The sequence below is a fragment of the Epinephelus lanceolatus genome, chromosome 4, assembly GCF_041903045.1.
Source record: "Epinephelus lanceolatus isolate andai-2023 chromosome 4, ASM4190304v1, whole genome shotgun sequence".
Taxonomy (NCBI): Eukaryota; Metazoa; Chordata; class Actinopteri; order Perciformes; family Serranidae; genus Epinephelus; species Epinephelus lanceolatus.
This window is the reverse complement of record NC_135737.1, coordinates 15,579,715-15,605,074: the sequence shown is the minus strand read 5'-3', so window position 1 is coordinate 15,605,074 and position 25,360 is coordinate 15,579,715. Positions and strand designations below refer to the sequence as shown.

The 25,360-nt window shown below is 40.5% G+C and overlaps 1 protein-coding gene across 4 annotated transcripts in view; it reads right to left on the bottom strand.

Moving 5' to 3' along the window:
- The window catches only part of arhgap42b (Rho GTPase activating protein 42b), an 87,189-nt gene that overhangs the window by 29,846 nt on the left and 31,983 nt on the right, over window positions 1-25,360 (bottom strand). For all 4 annotated transcript variants that reach the window (XM_033630520.2, XM_033630521.2, XM_033630522.2 and 1 more), the window contains exon 4: window positions 4,917-4,988. In XM_033630520.2, coding sequence (XP_033486411.1) covers window positions 4,917-4,988 — 72 coding nt within the window. The remainder of the gene's footprint in view (window positions 1-4,916; window positions 4,989-25,360) is intronic.

Sequence of the window (25,360 nt, the reverse complement as noted above, 5' to 3'; positions counted from 1 at the left end):
TGGCACACATGAGGACCGACCCAGGAAAGGAAGACCAAGAGTCACCTCTGCTTCTGAGGATAAGTTCATCCGAGTCACCAGCCTCAGAAATCGCAAGTTAACAGCAGCTCAGATCAGAGACCAGATGAATGCCACACAGAGTTTTAGCAGCAGACCCATCTCTAGAACAACTGTTAAGAGGAGACTGCGCAAATCAGGCCTTCATAGTCAAATAGCTGCTAGGAAACCACTGCTAAGGAGAGGCAACAAGCAGAAGAGATTTGTTTGGGCCAAGAAACACAAGGAATGGACATTAGACCAGTGGAAATCTGTGCTTTGGTCTGATGAGTCCAAATTTGAGATCTTTGGTTCCAACCGCCGTGTCTTTGTGAGACGCAGAAAAGGTGAACGGATGGATTCCACATGCCTGGTTCCCACTGTGAAGCATGGAGGAGGAGGTGTGATGGTGTGGGGGTGTTTTGCTGGTGACACTGTTGGGGATTTATTCAAAATTGAAGGCACACTGAACCAGCATGGCTACCACAGCATCCTGCAGCGACATGCCATCCCATCCCATCCGGTTTGCGTTTAGTTGGACGATCATTTATTTTTCAACAGGACAATGACCCCAAACACACCTCCAGGCTGTGTAAGGGCTATTTGACCAAGAAGGAGAGTGATGGAGTGCTGCGGCAGATGACCTGGCCTCCACAGTCACCGGACCTGAACCCAGTCGAGATGGTTTGGGGTGAGCTGGACCGCAGAGTGAAGGCAAAGGGGCCAACAAGTGCTAAACACCTCTGGGAACTCCTTCAAGACTGTTGGAAAACCATTTCAGGTGACTACCTCTTGAAGCTCATGGAGAGAATGCCAAGAGTGTGCAAAGCAGTAATCAGAGCAAAGGGTGGCTATTTTGAAGAAACTAGAATATAAAACATGTTTTCAGTTATTTCACCTTTTTTTGTTAAGTACATAACTCCACATGTGTTCATTCATAGTTTTGATGCCTTCAGTGAGAATCTACAATGTAAATAGTCATGAAAATAAAGAAAACGCATTGAATGAGAAGGTGTGTCCAAACTTTTGGCCTGTACTGTATTTAACGGCCTCACCGACTACTGCCTCCTACAACGCTGCCTCTGTTTTTGTCTTTTATGCAAGAGATACATTATCAATATCTCCTCCACAGTCGCCATGTTTGTTTTTGAGTTTGTTGCTGTCATAAACTTTTGACGCTGGGCTGCCCCCTGGTGGATATATTGGTTAACATCCATGCCAACGTAAAGGGCGCATGGAAGTATATGGGCAGTGACGGTAACATCGTTTGAAACGGATGTATACATTTTCGTACATAAAGGGAGCATGAATGGGCCTTTACTCCACTCTACCTTTACATCTCAATTAGCTGTTTGCTGGTATATTAACACTCTGAATATTGTACAGAACTCCTTTAAGAGCCAAACATCTGTTTTGATGATTATGTGGAAAGATTTTATTGTGCATCAATTATTTCAAAATAATACATCACCACTATACATAATACTCCCGACTTACTATACTTTCAGGCCCTTTACCTTTAAGTCACTTCTGTATGGTGCTGTTTGTATATAAACTAATTAAACACATATTACGTTTGGAAAAGGCAGGAAGCTGATACATGAACAATGGATGGCTGCTGCCTTCAAACAGGTAAAGACCGACCTCTCACGGTCTACTTTGACTGCCTCATGAAATTCTGGTGATCAGGAGAAAAAGTAATTACTTTTTGAAAGATTGTTTTAATGGTGTTTCTGCTTTATTGGGTAGGGCACAGTGGAAACTGATGGGACAGACATGCATGTAATGGAAAGAAATATGTTTAATTTCCATCTTCTTATTCATGCATTCGGTTGTTTTTTCAGCATAAAGTTTGAGCCTGAATGTCATCCGCACTGCTGTCATCTTAATTTCCTTTGTCTCAGTGCTATGTTGCAGTTTTCTTATCTTATTGCAGCACGCATTTATTTGATTAATCAATACTGTATTATCTGACAATCTGACAAATTATTCAACAGGATTTGCATATCTCCAGGACATTTATTCCATCTACCATCATGTGGTGTTTTCAGTACAGCTGGCTTAACTGTGCTGCACAGTAATACCAGTGTACACAAACAGTTCAGTGCTAAAACAATTACTTGATTAGAGTTAGGCTAGTTTGTCTACAAAAAAAGTCACAATTATGTAAGATTTAAAGGTTTCTCTATGGCACCATCGTATGTCATTATTACCATGAAACACATAAACATCACCAAGAATTTGTAAAATGATAACACAATACAGTCAGCACAATTTAACTCTACAAAAGAATTATTTAATAATCACTTCTGTCCAGCCCTAACTTCCAGTGTTTTCTTCACAAAACGCAAGGGAGACAGGTAGAAGACAGGATTTTGCGTCCTCCTGAGCATGAAATAGGTACTTACCTGAGTTTCCTAACTCCCCACAACATCCCAAGGTCAATGAAAATATAAAAATGTACCACATGTATTTGTGTGATTGAAAAGTTCTAGCATAGCCTACAGCTGTCAAGCATATCTCCAAACCACTTAAATTGATCCCTTTACTACACAGCGTCTTGGTTGGCATATTTTGGGATTTCATAGCATGAATGCAAATGTCATTTCTGCCTCTAGAGTCCATAACTAGCCAAGAATCATCTGATGTCTGTGCACCCTTTGTAGCATGAGGACAGCTCAAATTATGGTGGCCATCTGATTCCCATCTGGGTCTGTTTGCACTAATTCCTCACACTCAGCTAGTGAGGGACCCCTATGGTGCCCCCTAATGCTGAAGACCCGGGAAGGGAATATAATACTGTCAAAATTTCATAGAGCAGGAATGCCACCCACCAGCCAGTCACCCCCTGGTATTTTCTTGAGACACCATCCCTGGGGTGTTTTTAAATTCTTTAAGGCCTTAAAGAATCTGACAACCAATAAACACACACTCACAAATAGTGTGGACACAGCTTTAGGCAGTTTCCCTCCAATGGTTCTCAGTTTGTGGGAAAAAATCAACACGCTTTGCCCTTAGAGCAGCAGGACTGTGTGAGGGTTCAGGCCCAAGGTTGAGGTCTAAGTTGTAGGAGATCAGGTAGCAATTTAGTGGATGAACAGAAGAGCTTACTGTGTTGACGCAGTGACTGCAAACAGTAGATGTACTCTGAAACCAGGATGCATTTTCTGTTCTCATTTCACTTCTGAATGTATTGTTCTTTGCCTGGGAATACACCAACTTTCAGCTCACAAAAATGTATCTGAAACTGAAAAAAAAAACCTGTAACAAATATTTCAGTTCTACATCCTGGTTTGGCAGCCTGCACATATGGTAAATCCATGTTCCAGTGAAAATACATGATTGTTTGAATTCTCGTGGCTTTCTTGATGTGTATTTGTTACACGCCGCGCAAAGTTTGAGGATTGTATTCCAAAACATTTGGTACAGCCTTGTGTGAAGCAGACTGTGCCTAATATGTCCTGTAGTGCTGCACTCAATCTGCTGGTGTGTTATGGCCACTGAAGTGTTGTGCTTGTGCCTAAGAAGCTGATACACTGGTACGTAACCTCAGTGGGATTACAAGCAGTATACCCAAATAAGGCAAGAGCTCCCCGTTTGTCCATCTGACGTTTGCAGACATGAAGCGCAGTAACTGGAAGGGTCAGACAGCCCGCAGATCTCTCCAGATTCTCGGAACAGTGGAAAGTTGCTCAGCCACTCGTGATGTCTGCCTTTTATCTCACTCTAGTTGGGCTAATGTTTAGCGGGGGATGGGCCGTAGGAGGAGAGAGCCATTAGGAGGAAGTGGTCGGAGAAAATAAGGGGTAGTGGGAGTGACGAGGGCTATGGCTTGAAACCATTTTATAAACATAGAGAGTCGGTGCAATAACATTGAGCACTATGATGGGGGGTGGGGGGTGGTGGGGGCTGAGCGGAGGAGGTGGTTGCAAAATGTGCTATTTCATAATGGGAGATACATGTGATAGTTGAGACATGAAGTGACAATGGTTATTTAGTCTGGGCAGTAAAAAAGAAAGTGACTGATGGTCATATCTCAGCACGGAGAAGAGAAATAGTTCCTTTACACTGCAGCTTGTCATGTGAAGACACCAAAGAAATGCAGTAGAACGAATACTTTTGCAGACCAGTGGCTGTCCGGTCATGTAAAATAAATAAAGATGGGCGAGAGTGTGACTCTGAGGCTGGAATGTCCCTCACAGGGTTCAGGACTATGTAAAGATGTGCAAATGATTCACAGAGTCCAGTGGAGAGTTAGCGGCGGACTCAGAAACTCAGCGGGAGATCTGTGCAAGGGCTAGAGTTCTGGCCAGCGTGTTCATGTGTGATCTCATCAAGGGAGAGACCACAAACAAGCTGCTGTACTTTCATTTTATGCCTTTGCGTTGGCCAGGAATGAAAGCATGGCTTGTAGCAACAAGCCCACACTGTTCTTTGCAGTCAACTCTGGCTTCGACAACATATCCACTGTGGAACCGGGATGCCTTCGAGCAACACTCTGCAGAACCCCTACTGATATCAATCCTCTATGTCCAATAGGTTTTGGAGGAATGTATTGCCTGTAAGAGGATTATAGTAATCTGATTACAAAAATGGTGAATGTATTAGATACTGTAAGTTTACAGTAATGAGATTATAGATACATTAAAAAAGTCTTGATCATCAAGTATCTTTGAAGGGAGAACAGCACTTAGACTGTGATACAGAAGACTGTCTTGTCACAATGTTTCATGTTTAGCAGTGTCACGTTTTACTTTTAATTAATGATTTACATACTGTAGGGGAGATGAAGGGGGTGAGGACGAGAGGCGAGTGTGTCAGAACGCATGAAATATCCTCCACCGTTCCACTGCTAATTGCGCGTGTAGGTGGTCTCTTACCTTTGCGGCGCCAATTTGCTCCTTCCGGAATTTTTCCAAGGGAGTAATCAACACATCGTCTGCATTCTGAATCTGAAATGAAAAATAAAGAAAAACACAGAGACAGACAGACAGCCATCAGACTGGAAGATGTGATCTGACTTACTGTAACCTTCTGAATAATTCAAAATGACTCTGAGACGGAAAAAATATCACAAAAACCTCTAATCTAGTAGTCATTCACTTTTATTACAATGGTCTTTCTTTACCAGTGTGCCAGAAAAGTGTATGACACACAGGAAATTATAACGCAGAGAATTATCCAGTCCTAGTCAAATACAGATGCATTGAGACCAAACACGAGTGGAGGATAGAGCAATCACATTCATTAATATCTCTTAAGCCGGTGACAATGAACAATGTGTTACTGTGAGGTACCCAGAATGAGCACGGCAGAGATAAGAGATACGACTCTCAACAATGGCTCTGCTAGATAGAAGAAAATGGAGCCTTTTTATGTGAGCTGTGAAGCACCAGCATTGTCAAACCTCGGTGAAATATGACACAGCACAGCAGATGAGGGAGCTTTACAACTGCAGCCTGCAATGCATTTAAATGCTTGAGGTATGTCTCCACATATTGGTGACCTCTCCTGCATCACGACTGGAGTGAAAGGTCTCTCCTCGAGTCTCTACCTTCTTGTGCCAGACAGAAACAGATTAGGCGAGATATATTGTGCCAATTATAGTCCACGCCCAATCCTTGCGAGTGAGCGTTTCGGAAAGGTGCCATTAAGGTGCTTCTGAATTTCCCGGAGATGGGCTTTCATCCACTGAGATCAGATGACATCAGGCCGGTGGGGCTGCTCAACGGGAGGCGCTGTCACAAATGACATGGCTCTTAGGTTGATTTAAGGTGTTATTCTGTGTGGTGAGTGTATGTGATAAACTAGGGGCTGAGCTCTATAATACATCTATGATACCAGCACTAATTTAGAGGTGTCGGCTCAGATGGACCATCAGCTCCCCAGCTACAGTCCTCTGAACACACATCGTCTCGGGATAGAGTTTTTGTTTTGAACCATTAATCACAGCGCATTTTCATTGTCCCAAAATAACCCTGTCAGCTCCATCACCCAACCAGAACGAGTGACTTCTAAAGGAAGCTGCAATCTCACTGAGCCTGCAATGTTTCTGTCTCCTTTTATATGCAGTGTTGTGGGATGTTGTGAGCTTGTAGTGTAAATCTGACGCTTTGTTGTAATAATGTACTTTAATTACACCGTGATATTTGTGGTCCTTCAAATACAGACGTATCACACTCTAAAGCATAATCATTGTTCTGGTTACGGTGGTTACACTATATTACGATTCCAGATATTTGCCGTCTAATGCTGTTCCATACTCTATAGTGAGCAGTAAACTGAGACTGACATGAATCATGAATCATTGCACCATCACTGACGGGAGCAATGTTGCATAATGATCATTTCAACATTTAGAAAAGGCTGGTGTTGCACTGTTTTAACAAGAAGCAGTGTGCTTGCCATGACGCTATTAATTAAAAATGATTGGTTACTTTAATTCTGATAGCTGTCATTTATCCAGCACAAATAAGTATTTACATGCTTGTTCAATATCATCATAAATGTACTAAAGGTCCAGTGTGAAGGATTCAGAGGGATATATAGGCAGAAATGGAATATAACATAATAAGTATGTTTTCTTTAGTGTATAATCACCTGAAAATAAGAATTGTTGCATTTTCGTTACCATAAAATGAGCTGTTTACATCTACATAGGGAGTGGGTTCTTGCCCCAGGAGATCACCATGTTGTGACGCCATGTTCCTACAGTAGCCCAGAATGGACAAACCAAACATTGGCTCTAGATAGGGCCATTCACGTTTTCGCATCAGCCACTGTAGATAACATCCCCTCCACTAAGAGAGTGTCACTAAAATGCTGTTTTTTTTTTTTAAGTGGTGGGCGATATGGGCCTAAAATAACATCACAATATTTCAAGGTATTTTTGCGATAAATATATATATTTTTTTAATTGAAGAAAATAGAATTGCAACGAAAGAAGTGATATAGTCTTGCATATTAACCAGTTTACCTTCAAATATTCAGTAAAAACTAAAGAAAAATGATTGAATGACTACATCACCAAAGGTTTATGACAAAATCACTTGTGTTGCCGGCGGAGCTGCTGAATGAGTTGCCTCTGAGTGGTAACTCACTAAAAGAGTCTGAGAAGTCCAGGGCTGTTTAGAAAACATTCAGGATGCCACAGTTTAGTCAACTCTACTGAAGCTGCTCCTCTTTTTGGAACCACCGCAGAGTCGTAATAATTTCGCTTTCAGCCATGCTTGTGGTTGCCATAGGTAACATTATGACCTCAATATGTCAACAAGTTACAATATTGTGGGTATAACGATTTGAATTTTTCTTGTAATAATAAAAATTTTACCAGTATTATCATGGTCGGCATGAGGTGGCACATCCCTAGTTTTTTTTTTTAACATGAAACTGCTTAATTCAGCATTGTAACTGGTTTGAATGACTGAGTCCATTCATTTTTGAGAGGTAGAGACCTCTGTGGATAATTCGGCTACCTGTAAAAACCTCTGCAACATCCGGAGCTTAAATTATCAGTAAAAAATGGTGAGCAACACATTAGCAGGTGCTGGGCTTGTGGCCTATCTCTGACATGCTGAACAGCATCGGACTAACACTGATTTCTTTAAAGGTGAAATGGCTTTATTCAGTGTTTTAATGGTTTAAATCACCAGGTCCATTTGTTCTGGAGAGAAAAACCTCCTGAACAATGACCACTGAAGGAATCCTAACTGGGAGAAGGTTAAAGTTCCTCACTGCTAGATGCCACTAAATCCCCCTAAATCCTTCACATTGTTCCTTTAATGGCTTCAGTGACTGTTGGTTGCATGCAGTATTTTTAGTTTTGGCAACTTTGCCAATTATAGACTAAATAATCATTGGACTACTGGGGGGAAAAAATCAATAATGCACTAAAGAACCATCAATTACATCCGTTCAGTAGAGAGTGTTAATTAGAACTAACTGCACAGTGTGCCTTCGATGACACATCCGTCGACACTCAGAGTCACACTTGTAGATAAGGTCATCACTTTCACATGTGTACTGTCAAACACTCTAACCCCTAACCGAACCCTCAACTCTTACCCTGACACTCGATTTCACAAAAGAGGGTGTATAATGTACATTTGACGAAAGATTTTTTAAAATATCACAGAGAAATATATTTGAAATAGCCAGAGGTTAAGTTTATGCAACTTAGTGCACCAGTGCATGCGCAAGCACTATCTTTACTTTTATTTACATGCAATTTCTTGCTATAAATTTGAATATATACAGATACATAACCACTCAGAGCGTGTATGACAGGCCGTCACTGGCTGAGGTTTAAGAAGCATAAGGCAGAGAGTGCTTCTGTAAGATAAACCAAAGCAATTTGGTTACAAGTGATACTCCATTTGGAGCGTTGAAGACATTTGACGGTCATCAAATCTAGCTGTTATAATCCCCCAGTCATATCAAAGTCATCATGTTATCTACTGTGTCAACAGCGAGAATTATACTACTCTGCCTGTGTGATAATGTAATTTCCTCTGTCTTATCTTCCATGCTTTCAGTCTAATTGAACCTGCAGTAATACCGTGCTTTAAATGTAGATTTCTAATGCCATACTGTATTTTTTTTCATTTTCAGTTAAATGGACAGGACAATTAAATAAAGGCTGCTGCACGATAGGCTTCTGAGACGGTGGTGAAATATTTAAAACTGAAGGGAAGTAAGTTAGTTAAATTATTTCTGAATGTTACTGGTATGTGAAACTGCCCATGTGCAACATTTGGGTGTTTTATATCCATGGTTGGGCTTAAATCTACACTTTGATCTGAAATTAGAACAAATCTATCATCAACTGTTAATTTCAAAAGACTTAACAGTGGAGTGCTGGTAGTGGCAATTAGCACACTTTATATCCTAATCAATGCAGAATATGGACAAAAGAGATAATCAGCATGTCCAGATTTGAAACGCTTAAGATCTCAGATCACTTTTGATTATTAATTTCCAATAAGCTGATTCAGATATTCATATTTGAAAGAGGCCAACTTATTTAAGACTCAATGGATTACTTTCAAACAGGCATTGTGCCGAATGCCCTCGGCAACAGCCTCTCTAAAGAGGATTAAATCCATATGAGCGAGCACAGTGTGATGCTTGAAAGGATGCAATAGCGCTAAGCAATTTCATTACCAGATAGGGGAGGAATGTCAATGTGCTATATTTCCCTTGCTCCTGCTTTTACCAGTACAAATATCAAGTGGATCAAAAAGTGTTGCTCTAAGGTTAATTTGCAGAGACAGAGCAGAATGCCACCAAGGCCAGGCCAAATTGAATCGTTTAAAGTGTACCAATTGAAATTTACCTTTCATATCATTTTTTTTTGTATTTGTCCGAATGTGAATATCTACTCAAACTTGTTTAGAAGCACAACTAGTCTTCTCTGCCTTATTCATCTATCTACCCATACAAAATATGCCCTGATGGATATTACACCTTTTTTATTACAGCTTCTCCAACACATTCAGTATATTCTGTCTGACAATTCCGCTTCACAGTGAGCATACATAAGCAAAACAGAGAGAGGTCTACAGATAACCACCAAAGCTCCTGTGAGTATAGCGCTCATCAATTGGACATCATTGGATGACAAAACACTGCTAGAACACATTTTTGACAAGACCGCATCCTGCAGATGTTTACATTACACAGTGTATTGTGTTTAAGATGTATTGGAATGTCTTCCAGTGCATTCACTACATGTCGGATTCATTTCAGGGGATCTGTTTGTGTTATTCTGTTTGTGTGTGCCTATAGGTTGTAATCATTGTAGCATTTAACTGTGAATTGCTCTGTCACACTGGTTACAGTATGTAAGTCTATAACTGGGCAGTAAATAACATTCATAGGCTTTTTGCCCGTTCTGGTTTGACAATGTCCTCACAATGAAAAGCCTGCTTAATGCACCTAAAGCCCTGCTTCTTCACTGCAAATCAACTGAATCTCTTTGTATATGAATACACAGAAACACACACGCACACGCAGACACACATACATCCACACACCGGTCCTGCTATTTTTTGCTGGTTGAGGAGGCGTCATAAAAGCCTGCTCGGTCACCATGCTGCATTCAAATGAAAAAAAGCATATATTTTTTTATTGTTGTCCAGCAATTTCACTCTCAAATACAATATCCAAGCAAACGTGGATCCAGGCAGGGAGGTGAGGTCTGGAAAATGGGGGACTGGGCTTTGACAAGTAGGTGTTTTATACGGTCTGTGCTTGCCAGTTAAAATCTGCCAACTATGACAATTTAGGAAAAAGCCTCTGACAGAAACAGGTCAGAAAGAAGAGAAAATATTAAAGGAATACTTCACCCACAGAGTGATCATCAGTTACTCACTCCGTGTCACGTTGAATTCATGAGGAAAACTTTGGTTTTCTTGCATGCCTCTCGGAGAAAATTCTTGACCTGTTTGCAGTCTCTCATACAACCCGTGCAATATGATCATAGTCTTACTCATCTATACTCAGCACTTCCTAACATAAAAACCTTACTAATTAAAACACCTCTGGATAACCCATTTCACACATAGACGACTAGCGCTCCTGGATGTGCGTTTGAGCTCTGCTCAATTAACACACAAGCAGACGTACATCTTTGCCCTGGTGCTCTACTTGTATGCAGAAGTTTTTTAAATAATAAGGTTTTTGCAAAAATGCATATGTTTAGGAAGTACTGAACATATGCCTCGATAAATCAGACTTGTATTATACTGCACGAGTTTTGTGAGAGTTTGTAAATGAATGTTTAGATACGGTTTTTGCTGTTGTTAAATGTGATCCCTATACAAGTTTTTTTTGTATTTGTTTTTGGATTCCTCATTCAGCGTGGGCATGTGAGACAAACAAAATTTTCTCCACAAATTTAACCTAACAGGGTGAGTAATTGATACCCAAATGATTATATTGTGGGTGAGTCACCTAATTGTGATTTGCATGAACCAACACAATTATGATTTCATGTATCGATCCACCCTATATTTTCTATGTGTAGACAACTTCGCACAGCCATGTTTATGATACGGAATCAACCCTATCATCCACCAGGCTCCTGGCCAGTATTGATTTGTTTCAGTGTCTGCTGGTGTGGACAAGTAGACTGAATTAATGTAAATGAAGTGATGAGGAGTCCAGAGGTGACAAAACACCAATATTCAGCCCCTGTGGAGACAAATCTAGAATTCCACAAAGTTTAAGTCCAATGTTTTACAAACTATTGATTTCAGAACAGCAGAAGTAGCACAAGCACAACATGCTGAAACTTTACTTTAAAGGGGACCTATTGTGTTTTCCCTTATTTTCTGCCATATGCATATATAATATTACAATGTCAGATGTTAAAAACATAGCCAAAGTTTTAGAAAAGTAGTCCCTGTGAGCAAAAACCTCAGGCTTCAGACCGCTCTGAATACTTTGTTTCCAAAGGTCTTTTCTACTTTCGAGACTGACATCAGATCATGACAGATTTCTTTATCTGGTTAAGGCACGCAACTACAAGTGTTTACATTAAGTCGCCTACATGGCTACATGTAGCCACATGCTAACATCAGAGAAGCATGAAATCTTGGTTGCCAATGTTGTTGATTTCAGATTTCTTCTGGAACATGAGCAGTTGTGTTTGGAAGCTTTTATTGGTGATTTTTCACAATAGAAAGCGCTGCTATATTTAGTTACAGTGATTCCCCCCTGGCTACGGAGACGTCGAGATACAGATGATACAGCACCCGTCATGTAATTCTGTTCATCTGCTGAATTAATCAATGATATTGAGAGGCCATGAAGAGGTCTCCAGGGGACAAATATGTACTTATTAATCTAATAACGCATACTGAAAGTGGCCTTCGTTCTTGGAAGTGATTATATTTTCCCATTAGGTCCTCACCTCAGTTTAGCTGTCGTGTGTGAATGATCGACTGGAGCCTTTGACTCTGAAATGTAGCTGATGTGAATGTGCAACTGTGTCAATTTATTAAGTGTAAGATCCAGAAGTGAGATTGAGTGTTGCCGAGGAATGTTAATAAGCACTGCTGGTGGAGCTTCCGAGTGGAATAACACGGGTGTGTTTTCCAACAGTGAAAAATACTGCGTGCCGGACATCTGCACTTCTTTGCCTTGAGTTGTATTACAGCTAATGACAGCCAACAGCATCAAATAAAAATATCAGCATCATTCGCACCAATAATCACAATGACAGCAGCAGCAACCCGAAGTGCATTTGCCTAACTCATTAAAGCAGGTGTGAGCAAAGCCCCCACAACCTAATTAATGTGTTAAATGCATAATAAACATTATTGCCCTCATCATCATGACAAAATAAAACGTCCCATTTCATGCTGACGGTGTGATATGACCTTTATCAAAAGAGGGAGTGCTATAGCTGTTTCAGTCACTTCTGTCTGCAGATTGTTTTGGAGGGAGGTGTTTGTGCGTGTGTGTGTTTGTGTGTGTGTATGTGTGGTGGGGGGTACCAATCTCATTGCAGAGCTAAATCTTTATCTGGTGCAGCACTGGCACCTGCAGCAAGCTGAAAAGTCATCCTCCCCTAACTTTTATGAGCTATGAAATAAAAAGCAAACCTTCTGCAGACAGAGTCACAGAACAGCGTGAGAGTAGATGTGACACATTTGCCCTCCATATTTCATCGGAGAGTAAGCTGTTAAGCAAGGATATTGGAGCAGCCGCTGAAACGGAGACAGTAGCTGGTTTGTGGGTCCCATGAGGATTCTCTGTTGTTTGTTTTAAGTACAGTTTGGTTGCCTGTGATGTATTGTAATGCTTTTTGATACCAGAGTTTGGGGCTGCTGTCGAGTCGTTGTCTATGTGTGTTTATCCTTGTGTTTTAAACTGCTTTCTCCAAATGAAAGGCGGTGGTACTCAAACAGCCAATGTGTTCTTCTTGCAACACAGATTTCAGACACATTTACATAAAAATTTTAAGTTTCATCATCAGGGAACTGATAGAATTAACATTGGTTGTGATTATTATTGTTTTAATTAGAATTAGCAGATGTCTGATGTTGGTTCTTGTAAGCAGTAACAAGTTCCAATCCTGCGGATTTTAAGTTTGGGTAACTGGGGGACCCTGATTACATTTAGATCATGGGCAGATAATGAGACAATAGGCCCCTGGGCACATAAGTGTAAAAGGCCCCACCACCTCTCCTACATAGGCACAAGACACACAGACTTAATGGTGGCTTTGCCATTTGTTTGGTATAGTCATTTTGTGTATTTTTTTGGTTATTTTGCCACTTTCTGTAGTTACTTTGTGTCTCTTCATAGTTGTTTTGTGTTGTTTTATTTTTTCCTGTTTATACAGTAATTTTGTGTCTTTTTGGTAGTTTTGTGTGTCTTTGCAGTTCCTTTGCATCTCTTAAGCCCCATCTCCACTAAACACTTTTGGTATTGTACCTTTGGAACCAAAAGTAACCCTTCAGACAGGGTACCTAGACCCTAGGTCTGCTTAGCGTTTCCGCCTCAAACAGTACTCTAAAATGTGGGCAGGGTTGTCGTCACTCACTGCTCCGTCCAGCACTCACTATATTTCCTCATTACCGGTGACAAAGATGGAAGTCTACACCTCGTTTATTGTACACAAAACATTTTCGGAACATAATAAAACAGGCTGCAGTGAGAGTCTCTCTCCATGGGATATTTAAAAATAGCGGGTTTGTGCTTTTAGTCCTTCTCAGGTAAACGCAGGGTTTAGTGTTGCCCATGGGAATGGGCCACAACTCAGCCTTCAGCAAAGTGACCCTCCGCTACCGACCAATCAACAGACTGCAATGTTCACAGCTCCAACTTTTAGTACCAGATCTGTGTGCTAGGTACCCCAACAGAGGACTGACCAAAATTGGTAAGGGTACGGAACGGTTCCATCCCCAACTTTTCATGGTGGAAACAAAGAAAAAGCATACCGAACTGAACTGTATCGTACCGCTCGGTGGAAAAAGGGGCTGTTGTTGTCTTTTTGAGTCTCTTCCTGGTCGGTATGTGTTAATTTTAATGGCATCTTGCAGGTGAAAGCCAGGGGGCCCCTGACACTCAAGCAGCTGGGCTTGTGTTCGGTAGGGCGGTTCAGTGTTCCATTCATGTTTTAGATCCCAAAACCACGTTTACATAGCATTTGTAAAACCTTAAAAAAAAAAATCACTTTGTAATACTGTGCACATGTATTTTATAGATTAACCAAAACAAAACACACAGTACACATTTTTCTTTTCTAACAGGCTACATTCAGAATGTAGGTAAACCAGATTTGTGACATATTGTCCACACTGTTATTTGCAAGTAATCAGATTTCTGTATCCCGACATCACCTATTTGCATGGGTTGCTGTAACGATGTAGGCATCAGTAACTATGCAGTAAGGCTGATGATATGGCTCCCCAATGTGGAGTCATGACAAATGGGGGTGCATCATTTCATTTTCCAATCAACTTATTTAGTCTGTCCAAGGACTTTTGTTCCTCATGTTGTCCTCTTTAGTGTTGTACTAGTAACAGCATGGATCTGCTCAGCACTTTTGTCACTCTGGATTTGGCACTGCCATTGTGTGTTGTGTTAACAGACACTTTGATATCTGATTTACACGGCCAGAGCATCCAGACTGAGACACATTTTTATAAAATTGGAATTGCATTTCAAACCACCTCCAAATGGGGTTTGAAGGTGGTTTGCAAATTTGCAAAAATCACATTTCAGGCTCTTTTTTGCTGTCCAGGCTTCCTAAAATCAATCTGGATACAAACTGGAAATGCAAAAAAGAAATAAATAAATAAAAAAAAAGATCTGGGTCAGCAGTCTAAACAAGGCCTTAGTGAAATCTTTGTTATTCTGAACAGATGAAGCCTGAACACATCACATTAAATATTAATCCAGCAGGGGGAAATGGCAGCAACTTAAAAATAGTACTGTTATTTACTCATGATACCTGCGTGTCAAAACAGGCAGCTAAAGTGTCAGTCAGGTGTGTGGGTGGGCCAGATTATGTGGAGTGAGCCATTGCAAAAGTACAGCTGTCCCCCCACACTGCAGTCCCAGCACACTGAAACTAAACATTTACAACACCAACCCAACTGTCGTCATAAAAAATTCAATTGGATCCTAAAAAATGTAGCTAGCTGTCAGTGAGTTGGTAAAGCTGGCAGGCGGGGTTTACTGAGAACCCTGAGTGAGTGGGATAATTTGTCTGCTGATGTAACATAGACATTTAAGTACCATATTTCATGTATTAATTAATGTATGCCCGGCGAACCTTCAGGTTGATATATCGGAACATAAAAAATCTTGCCTCTGTGGGATCCAGTCTTTCCTTAGCACAGATGAGCGGCAGGAAATACATTATGTCAGCAAACAGCTCTTCTAGTGACTGTCTAAATGCCTTTCTTGCTCTCCACACGTTCCTAGAAACAGCTGTCTCCAGACTGACTGTTCACATCACAAGAGAAAGTGCTTTCCATCAGAGAAATGTGTGACCTTGCCATATTAAAGTGACACACGACAAGTGGAAAGCAAAAAAGACACTGAAAACAGTAAGACTAAAAGGAATCACTGCAGTGCAGCATGAATGAGCTTGGAAACAGGGACGTTCATCAGTTTCGTTCTGATGGTTTGTGTCAGCCAATATCTGATCTGAAGACACACCTGAATATGACTTTTCTTCTTGAACTGACTCGGGCAGGGAGAGGCAGCCTGTGGCCCCAGAGCTGCATGCGACTCTAAAGCCTCTCTCCAGTTGCTCCATGTGGCTTTGACACAAACTTACATGGAAATGAATAATGTTTGTTTTTTTACCTTTCAATGTATCATTGTTGTGGGCCTAAAGTAATTCTTACATTCTCCAGTTATGAAAATGTATAGCCTAAAAACCCAATTTAAAATGTTTAAACATCTCGTCAAGTAAAATATGTGTCATACATCTAAGGCCTGGCATCTTTTCCTCTAAATTTTGCCACACCTAAATAGTGGTGCATCACACTGCAGCTGGTTAACAGATGACCATACAGAGTTATTACTACTTTACCTCTTCCACCTCTGCGTTCGCTAAAGATCATGTGTGGACAGCCCCTAATTAAACTTGATTTCTCACCTGCAGAGCCACTCTCCAGAGCTATGTGTCACCAGGCAATGTCTTTTTGGCCATTGTCTTTATAATAACAGGACTGTGTGTCACTTAGCTCGGGATATTTCCTGACCTCAACATCAAGTCTCTCGTCATCCAGCCTTTGCCATGCATGAGACAGCAACAACAACAGAGTTCTCTTTATGCATCCGTGGTGAGGAGAGGAGTCGAGCTGCCACAGGAGCAGAGAAGAGGAGCTGCTACGGGAGCTGGTATGGACAAGCAGAGAGTGAGTGGGGGAAACTTGCATTTAATTCTGGCTAGAAATAGGACAGTGGCTTAAAGGACAACTTCGGTATTTTTCATCCTGGGCTCTATTTCCCCATGTGTATGTGTGCGTATGATTCATGGGTACCACTTGTTCTAAAATTGGTTCAGTATTGAGCCGCAAAACAAGCTAAAACGGTAATGGGGGCAAATGTGTCCCGTATAAAAGTGCTTTTTCTCGCCACTGACTGGTTCAGATCACCAGTGTTATCTCTGTACATAGCATATTGTAGCGGCCCTGGGGCAGTGGTGACTGTGAATAAGTGGAGTCAGCTGTCAGTCAGTGTTGGAGCAGAAAGGCGGAAGGCGTCCCCGCTTGGTAATGTAAATGAGTATGTGTGTGAAGTGTGTGTTACACTAGAAGAGTCAGAGGACGGAGTCTTTTACGTGCTACCCCCTGGAGTGTTACCGGAGTTTTTGGAGTGCTCAAATAAACGGGCCTTTTTCCCGAACGCAAGAACAGGATGTCGCGCAACACCTCGTACAGCTTTCACAGGCTGCCTTTGTCGGACGACGAGATGCTGAAGTTGTGGCTAGTTGTGCTATAAATGGATGCTAACACTCCTCTCCAGACACTGTGCCTTGCAGATCATCGGGTCTGCAGTGCTCACTTCTCCCAAGATGACTACTGCCAGCCGAAGAAGAAAAGACATCCAATCCCGAAACAACTCTTCCTCAAGAAAACGGCTGTCCCACGAGTAAAGAGAGCTACAGACAGAGTGGAGCAAAGCTTGTGACATCACACAGCCCAGAGGTAAGGGAAACGCTAAGTTAGCATGCTATTTACAGAGATAACACTGGCGATCTGAACCGGTCAGTGGCGAAAAAACACACACTTCACATACTCATTTACAATACCAAGCGGGGACGCCTTCCGCCTCTCTGCTGCAACGCTGACTGACAGCTGACTCCACTCATTCACACTCACCACTGCCCCAGGACCGCTACAATATGCTATCTACAGAGATAACACTGGCGATCTGAACCGGTCAGTGGCGAAAAAAAGCACTTTTATACGGGACGCATTTGCCCCCATTACTGTTTTAGCTCGTTTCGCGGCTCAATACTGAACCAATTTTATAACGAGTGGTACCTATGAATCATACGCACACATACACATGGGGAAATAGAGCCCAGGTTGAAAAATACCGAAGTTGTCCTTTAAAGTGCCAGGTGTGCCAACGTGCGTCTAGCCGCCAGTGAGGGGTTACACACTGAAAATTACGGGCGTATTTTTTGATGCACGGTGTTCGCTGCTGGTGTGTTTTGGCCTTTATGTCTTCCCTACCAGGCGAGCTATAGATTTCAAATCCAAAAAAGGTAATATCTTGGACGAAAATAGCAAACTTAACAGCAGTTTCACCACCAATGCTGCAAAGTTAAAAGTCCCAAATAATCACATAGAGCTCACTGCAGAATAGCCATCCTGTGGTCAAACATTTTAATGACTGTTCTTTTACTAGGGTTTGCCAGGAAATCTGTAGGACAGAAGGTTTTTTGATCTTTGTCTGAGTTGCTTATTATTTTTTGTCCGACTCTTTATTAAGTGAAAAGTCAGAATTACACATAACTTAGGTTGAGACACACTGAGATAGAATAAATTGATGAAACCATTTTATCTACCCTTCACTAAGGTGCTATTAAACCCAAAGCCTAAATACAATGTCTTGAATCTCATTCCATGCAAAGAAAACACATGTTTTTGCAAAACAACATAAAGGCTACATGTATTTATTGATTTATTTATGTATTGTAAGACTTGATTTCAGTTTTCCAGCTGGCCACCTACATTGTTAGATGTTGATATTTGGTTGAATTTACGTAGGGTGACCAAAATCAAAGTAAAGACATCTAATGCCAACCTCAATTTGATGTAGAATACTGACAAATGATGACGCTGATATTTGTTGATTTAAAGTTTTACTGTGAAGTAACCAAATTCCAATGTCTTTCAAACAACTCATGCTAATGACATTTAATCATAAGGTATAGAGAACAAAGCCCAATGTCTGCCAAATGTCATGCTAAATGTCAATATTAATGTCTACACAATGTGAAATTCTTATGTTGTTAGACATTAAAAATGTTGTCAACCTGATTTTCATTCCAGCCAAAATTTACCATCTGTCCAGAGAAGGAGTTCAATGTCTGTCTGACATTTCATATTGATGTCCAGAGCCAGCTGGGTTATAGCTTTCATCCCAGGATATCTTGAAAAACAAATACTTAAAACATAGTTTATATTCTGAACCTACTCTGTATGGGTTGAGGAAAAAGCAGATTCTGGTTAAGTTTAATATTTGGACTTTCAGTATATCTATGCTTGAGGTGAATAATGATAAACACAGTGATATCTTGGCTCATGCTAGCTAAGGTTCATTTTGGCTGTCTGGTACAGCACAAAGGTTTGATACTGTCCTTTCCAAATACTTTTCAGACTTTCATTAAACAAGCGACCGTGGATGCTGCTAAGAACAATGACTGCCTTTATTTCACACTGTTGTTTCAGGGTCAACAGAACATTCTTCAGTTCACAGGCCGGCACACAAGTTACCCACAGAGAGGAGTTACTGCACTGTTAAATCCTGAGAAAACAGCAGTAGCATAATATCCACCCCAGACAGAGACACACACTATACCATTTGGTTTCACTTCTGTGGCATAGACAAATTATGTATAATTGAACGTGTTTAAAGGCTGTCAAAGAAAATGTAAACCAAAAGGAAAACTCTCAACATGGGAAATAAATGCAACGCAGTGCAGCAAATCAGCACTTAAGGGACTGTGAGGGTTTTTGTTGTTTATCTCATACAAGAGCAGGAAAAGGGGGAACGGAATTACAAGATGTATCTCACACATATTGCTGGGAGAAAAATGAGGATGCTGCTGCTTGTTGGTCATTGTCTAAGATTTGAGAGATAGCTCAAAAGAACAGAGTTTGTCATTATTTCTCACCTTTTCTTTTTCTAATTTAGACCTTAAATGATGAAGACCCCAAACAGTAACTTCATGCCATTCTATTTATCAGATTCATTACTTAGCTGAGAGTGTGCTGAGCACAAAATATGTCATTACTTTTTTCTCTCTTTGTCATGACCAGGGTCCTTGAGCAATTTCGAAAGTGCTGTTTATCTCTAGCAGTCATTTTTGAATGTGCAGTAAGGACTAGCTGAGGTTTTCTTCATGTGAAAATACTCTAAACACACCCTAGCTAAAACCATGGTAACACTCTTTCACTGAAACACAGATTACAAGGTCAGCAGAGGGCATAATAAAAGGCACAGGCCAGGTCTCATCATTTAAAAAAGAACTATCACATGGGACTTTATTTAAGGATTACACAATTCGTATTTATTTACGTTTTTATCAAATATAAATGTAGCTTTACTGTTAAGAGCATGACTGTTCATTAAAATAAATGCAAGTTAACGTAACTGTTTACAAGTCAGTTTTACGCTGTATGTATTATGTATGTGTGTGTGAGAGAAGGAAACAAACTGTAGAAAAATAATAGATGTAGCTACTGTGACGTCACCCACTGGTTTGTGGACTCCTGTTTTGAAACTACAAGTTAGGCATTTTGGCCATGACTTTGGATTTTTGTAACCAGAATTGATCATATTTGGTTGACTGTGGGAGCTGTGGAGGAGCGGGGGGTGGATCTGACTCTGACACCTTGTAGCTCAAAGCAGCCAAATATGCGCAACTTTAAGCCTTGACAAAATGTAAATGGGGGTGTTATATTAAAAAAAATCCCCTGTACAGTCATCATGAGAGGGGAAATTAGCCATAGAGACCAAAACGGCTTTTGTACCAGGCTGTAAACATGTTTATTTCTGATGTAACACTGGGCAGTTTAACATGCAGGTCTATGGGGATTGACTAGCTTCTGGTGTCAGCCTCAAGTGGCCATTTAAGGAACTGCAGTTTTTGGCACTGTTGTGTTGGTTCTATTTTCAGTACTGGAGGCTGCTGCTTGGATAAGTGCAAATTCGCAATAGCTGCAACTGCATACTCACATGCATCCATGCATTGCCTCTTTTTGCCAATTGGCATGAACAGTTAATCAGCTGTTCTTTGGTACATGGTCAGTATTTCCACAAAATCTAGGCCCCTTACATTGTCACACCCCCTTTTAACTTATTGGTATACACAAAATCACACATCTTCACACACACACTTAACCTCCATTCCAAATTTTAGTCTCCTAGGGCAAAAACTGTGGCGGCCAAAGAGTGGGTAGATTTCTGTGGACCGATCGACAGACCAACCAACTGAGCTATAGAGCTGCTGGTCACGGCTATAAAGCTTCACCTGATTTGTTTCCCTTTCAATGAAAAAAACAAAACAAAAAGCAACCACAACAGGAAAGCACTATCTGTTTTCCACCGCAGCCATAAAAGGCTCCCTCCCACGGGGATATGATCATCACTCCAAAAGCCACAACATCAGGGCACTGCCCTTCCACTGCCATCCGCGCTCAGCAGTGCTGAACCTTTTCAAACCATGCAGAACTAGAACTACTTTCACTCTTTTTATGCTGCTGAAAGGGTTATCAGCAGGGGAATTATGGCAGAAATCTTATTCAAAAAAAGATTTTTGGTAAGTCTTCCTGTGAAATAACACACTTGGGCAGTTGGTAAGCCAATCACAAAGTGCACAAGCAAAAAGATTTCAGGCCTGGCCACCCGCCAAGCCAACAGACAATAAAAACGCTTCATGCTTGACAAGGCCAACAGAAATTGGGCTACTGTGAAAAGTCTTTTCCATGCAGCTGAGGCACCTTCAATATACAGCATGATAGTTAACATTTCCCAAAGTACAGGAGGCTCAATTTGAGACGTACAGGTTTCCTCTCAATCTGCTTTGAAACGTCTGGGTCTCAGTGACTCTTATCAGTCTGTGTCCTTCTATTTTTAGATCGGAGATTTAGTCCAGATGTGAAATGGGAGTAACAGGGATGGGAGGAACCTGGGTCTTATTTCAGGATCTGCTAGTGAAAATTTATACCCACTCAGTGTGAGTGATAAGTTTCTTTATACCAGTGTGTGGCTACCACCGCCACATCTGTCAGCAGTAATCTATTAGCAGTTACAGACCTAATAGAAACACCATCTGGGAGCTGATGCAGTTTCAGCATCACAGAAAGTCTCAACTAGCATGATTGACAATATTTAATATAAAAGGTTTTGTGGGTCGTATTCTTCCCTTGTTGAGATAGATTTCATACATTTGGTGAACATGTGTTGATTTGAGATGTGCTAATTGAGTTCTGCAGACCAAATGCTTTCAAATTACATAAAGACCAGAGTGAAACCTTCTGGTCATCTGCACTTGCCTGCCTTTCTCACCCAACCAGATGCACACACTATGACAGCGCTGATCTGGAAAACATTTAAGGAATTTCCTCTTTGTGCTCCCTCATGTGACAGTGAACAGTTCATCATGAAATCAAATGTGTTCAGAGCAAAGTGCTCTGACAAATAAGCTTTTCGTCTTTCATAACCTGACACTATATATTTGAGCCGATGACAGACAGCTGAGAGTGCGTGTCTGGCACCTCTCTTCCTGACAATCACACTTACCTCATCTCAACACTGTAGTTTGTACGCTGTCACCACTGATTTTGTATCTTTGTAGCTTAATGTGAGATACACAACCCGCTGTTTGGAGATGCCATAATATGTTACACTGATACAGCTGTCACGAGCCAACATATAAAGCAGGTAAAACTCTGAACTTCACTGCGGAACTACGATTCACTTTCAAAATAAATGTCAGACGGTAAAGAAACGACGTAAGTTTTGCCACAAATGTTCCTTTTAAACTTCTTTTGTTGTGACTTTGCTGAGCTCCACTACGTTTTTATCAAACCTAATGAACAGTGTGTGGACATGACTCACTGTTAGTGAGACACATGAACGCAAGTCATGAAAGGCAAAGCACTGACTGCTCTGTATTCTTCTAGTCCTCATGGGGTCTAAACAATTAGTTTGTTGCTACCAACATGTCTTTCATTGTAAAACAATGAATTATTTAACAGCTGTAGAACACTATATGAGTTAGATATTTGATAGCATCAAATGGGTGATTATCCCCGCCTGTGCGCTTTAAAAGAAGCTGATTTTTTTTGGGTTGGAGCAGCAGTGATTTAATGATAGGGGAGCTGAATATGTCCTTTATGAGGTCTACTGTATTTCCTTTGCATTTATTCTACAAAAAGGCAAGATTAACAGACAAATCTGACATTATTTACTTCACAGGCTCATCTATAAACTCTGCTGGTCACACCAACTGAGGCCATTTCAGCTTGGGACATTTCATCTTTTCCACAGACAAAAAGAACTATTTAGAAGACTTGACACCACTGGATCTCATTCGATAAATGTGATTTATACAAGCTGTTTATCATAGTCGTTGTCTGGAAATTATAGGGTGTGTAGACTGTAGGAAGGTTGCTGCTGAGTGTTTGCAAAGCTCAGTGGATGTATTTGTAATTGAGCAGCACAGAGCACAACTCAATAGCAACACTACTTTTAGAATATGAATTAAGTTAATGCCCTGGGTCCTTTAGTGTTAGCAAAATGTGGATTCAATCTGAAGGATTGTGAAGAGCTGAAATATCCAATATATTACAGCTGAATTACTGTATAACTTGGTTCAATAAATTTCCAATAAGCTTTTAAAGTATTTCAAAACTGCTAATTGTAGTGGTGGGAATCTCCAGGCACCTCACCATTTGATGCCCCGTGATTTTCGATGCATCAAATTTTGTCCATGATTTGTTTTTCTCAGTGTGACTACTTTTAAAACATAGCATATTTGTCATGATTCATAATTAAAATGAACAGATTAATTTACTGGCATACAGTTCGGCTTTTCCTTTCAACTTCATAGATGCCAAAATGCTTCCATACATTCGCTTTTACGCACAGATTGCTGGCTAGATTGATTGTTCATGCTTAGCCATCCATGGCTGCCGAATTTAGAATGTGAACACCATTACTTGTTTAAGTAATTATATTGACAGGCCAGTTTTATAAAATTGTTGTAGGTGATCATATTGTGGAGAATTGAGTTTTGAATTTCTGAGACATAATCTTTCATGTGAGAATTCCCGGCTTATTCCCATTTAAGTTACTGTCATACAGGCTGAGAAATCCCAAAACAATAATAGCAAGGAAACAAACACTATGATTGAAAAAGGACCATATAACAAAAGTTTTTAGTTAGCTACCTTAGCTAAATAAGCTGCAGTGCAGTGGACCACATGCTTGTTCTAGAAGACTGTCTCTTCTTTGTTATTCACTAGTGAATCTGTGAAATGATAACTGGTTGTCCTATTTACAAAGTCTGTCTAAGAAAATAAGGCCTCTGGGGGTGAGGGCAAATATTTCGGGCTGATCTGATGAAGCCAGCAAATGTTAGGGGTGGAATCACCAGAGGATCCATGATACAATATTATTACAAACTAAAGTCACGATACAATATTACTGCGATTTTAAATATATTTCGATTTGTTACGTTTCTTTCAACTGTAAATTATGTCCCCAGAGGTAAACTGTCAACCTCTGCTTTATCTTAAAAAAATAAAGTTTTCCGTCCCTTTATCTCACTTCAGCCCTTTTTTTTTTTGCAGCAAATTGTATCTGTTGGACTGAAAAAGCTTTATATAAAAAAAAAAAAAAAAAAACAATACTTGGGACTGTGTGACAATACAATATTGCCACACAAAAATATTGCGATACTATGCTGTACTGATAGATAAATTAATTAAATTTTAATAAAATAAAATAAATAAAATTAAATTAAATAAAGTTCAATTAAATATCAAACTTACTCTTCATCAGAAGTTAGCCGATAGGTTCTGAGATTACATTTCAGTCAATGTGTTCCGCCTCTCCACCCAGACCTTTTACCTGCTGTTCATTCGTGATTGGTCAACACTCCTTGGACTACAAACTGACTACAAGCAGAAACCAGACCACTTCCGATACCAAATCTTGTCCTGTGGGGTACATATTCTGCACACATACGCACAATCTGATCTCCAGTTTGATGGAAGTTTGAATTACTATGGTGGTGATGAAGACAAGTGATGAGGACAAGTGATGCAGTTTTCAGTGCTGAGTCTGTTAATGTGGCCTAGACTACATAAAAGAGCATGTTTAATTATTTATAATGGAGCTCAATGTATGCCAAGGTGGTACTGTTGTGAAAGCTGTGAATGAAATTGAGACATAGAAATATGCTTGATGTAAGTCATGGTCCTGGCAACCTGCCTAATAATCACTGAACTTGGTATGCACGGCCTGTTTCTATAAAAATCAGCTTGAAAATGAGCACAGTGCTGCAGTAGCTCAAAAAGCAGTGTCAATCACAGTTTTACACCCACACGTGAGGTGAGTCATTAGCAGTTTACACTTTATATATATGGGAGCAGCAAAGAAAAATAAAAGATTGTTTTAACGTCAAAGTTGGCACCACCTCAGTTTAATCTTCTTGGAAAACTATATATTACTATTTCCTATAACTATATAAAGTCGCTTTTCAATGCTACATTGATACATGTGACATTAGTTACATGCTGACGCTTGTATCCCAAGGGATTTGAATAAAAGTTGAGATAAGCTTTACTTCTTGCATTGCCAACATTATAATCAACCAAAGCTCAAAGTGCAGGGATCAGAGCTGTGTTTCTCACGTACTCCTGTGATCTGATGAGACAGAAGACTGCTATGTGAAGGAAAAGGAGATGATGCAAGGAGGATGCCTTTCAAGTAAGCAGAGAGGGGTACAGTATATGAAGGAGGGTGCATGTGTGCTATGAATAAGTTTTTACTTATTAAATCTATCACAGCTGAATGAAGTACTGCACCCCATAGTCTCTATGACTAGTCA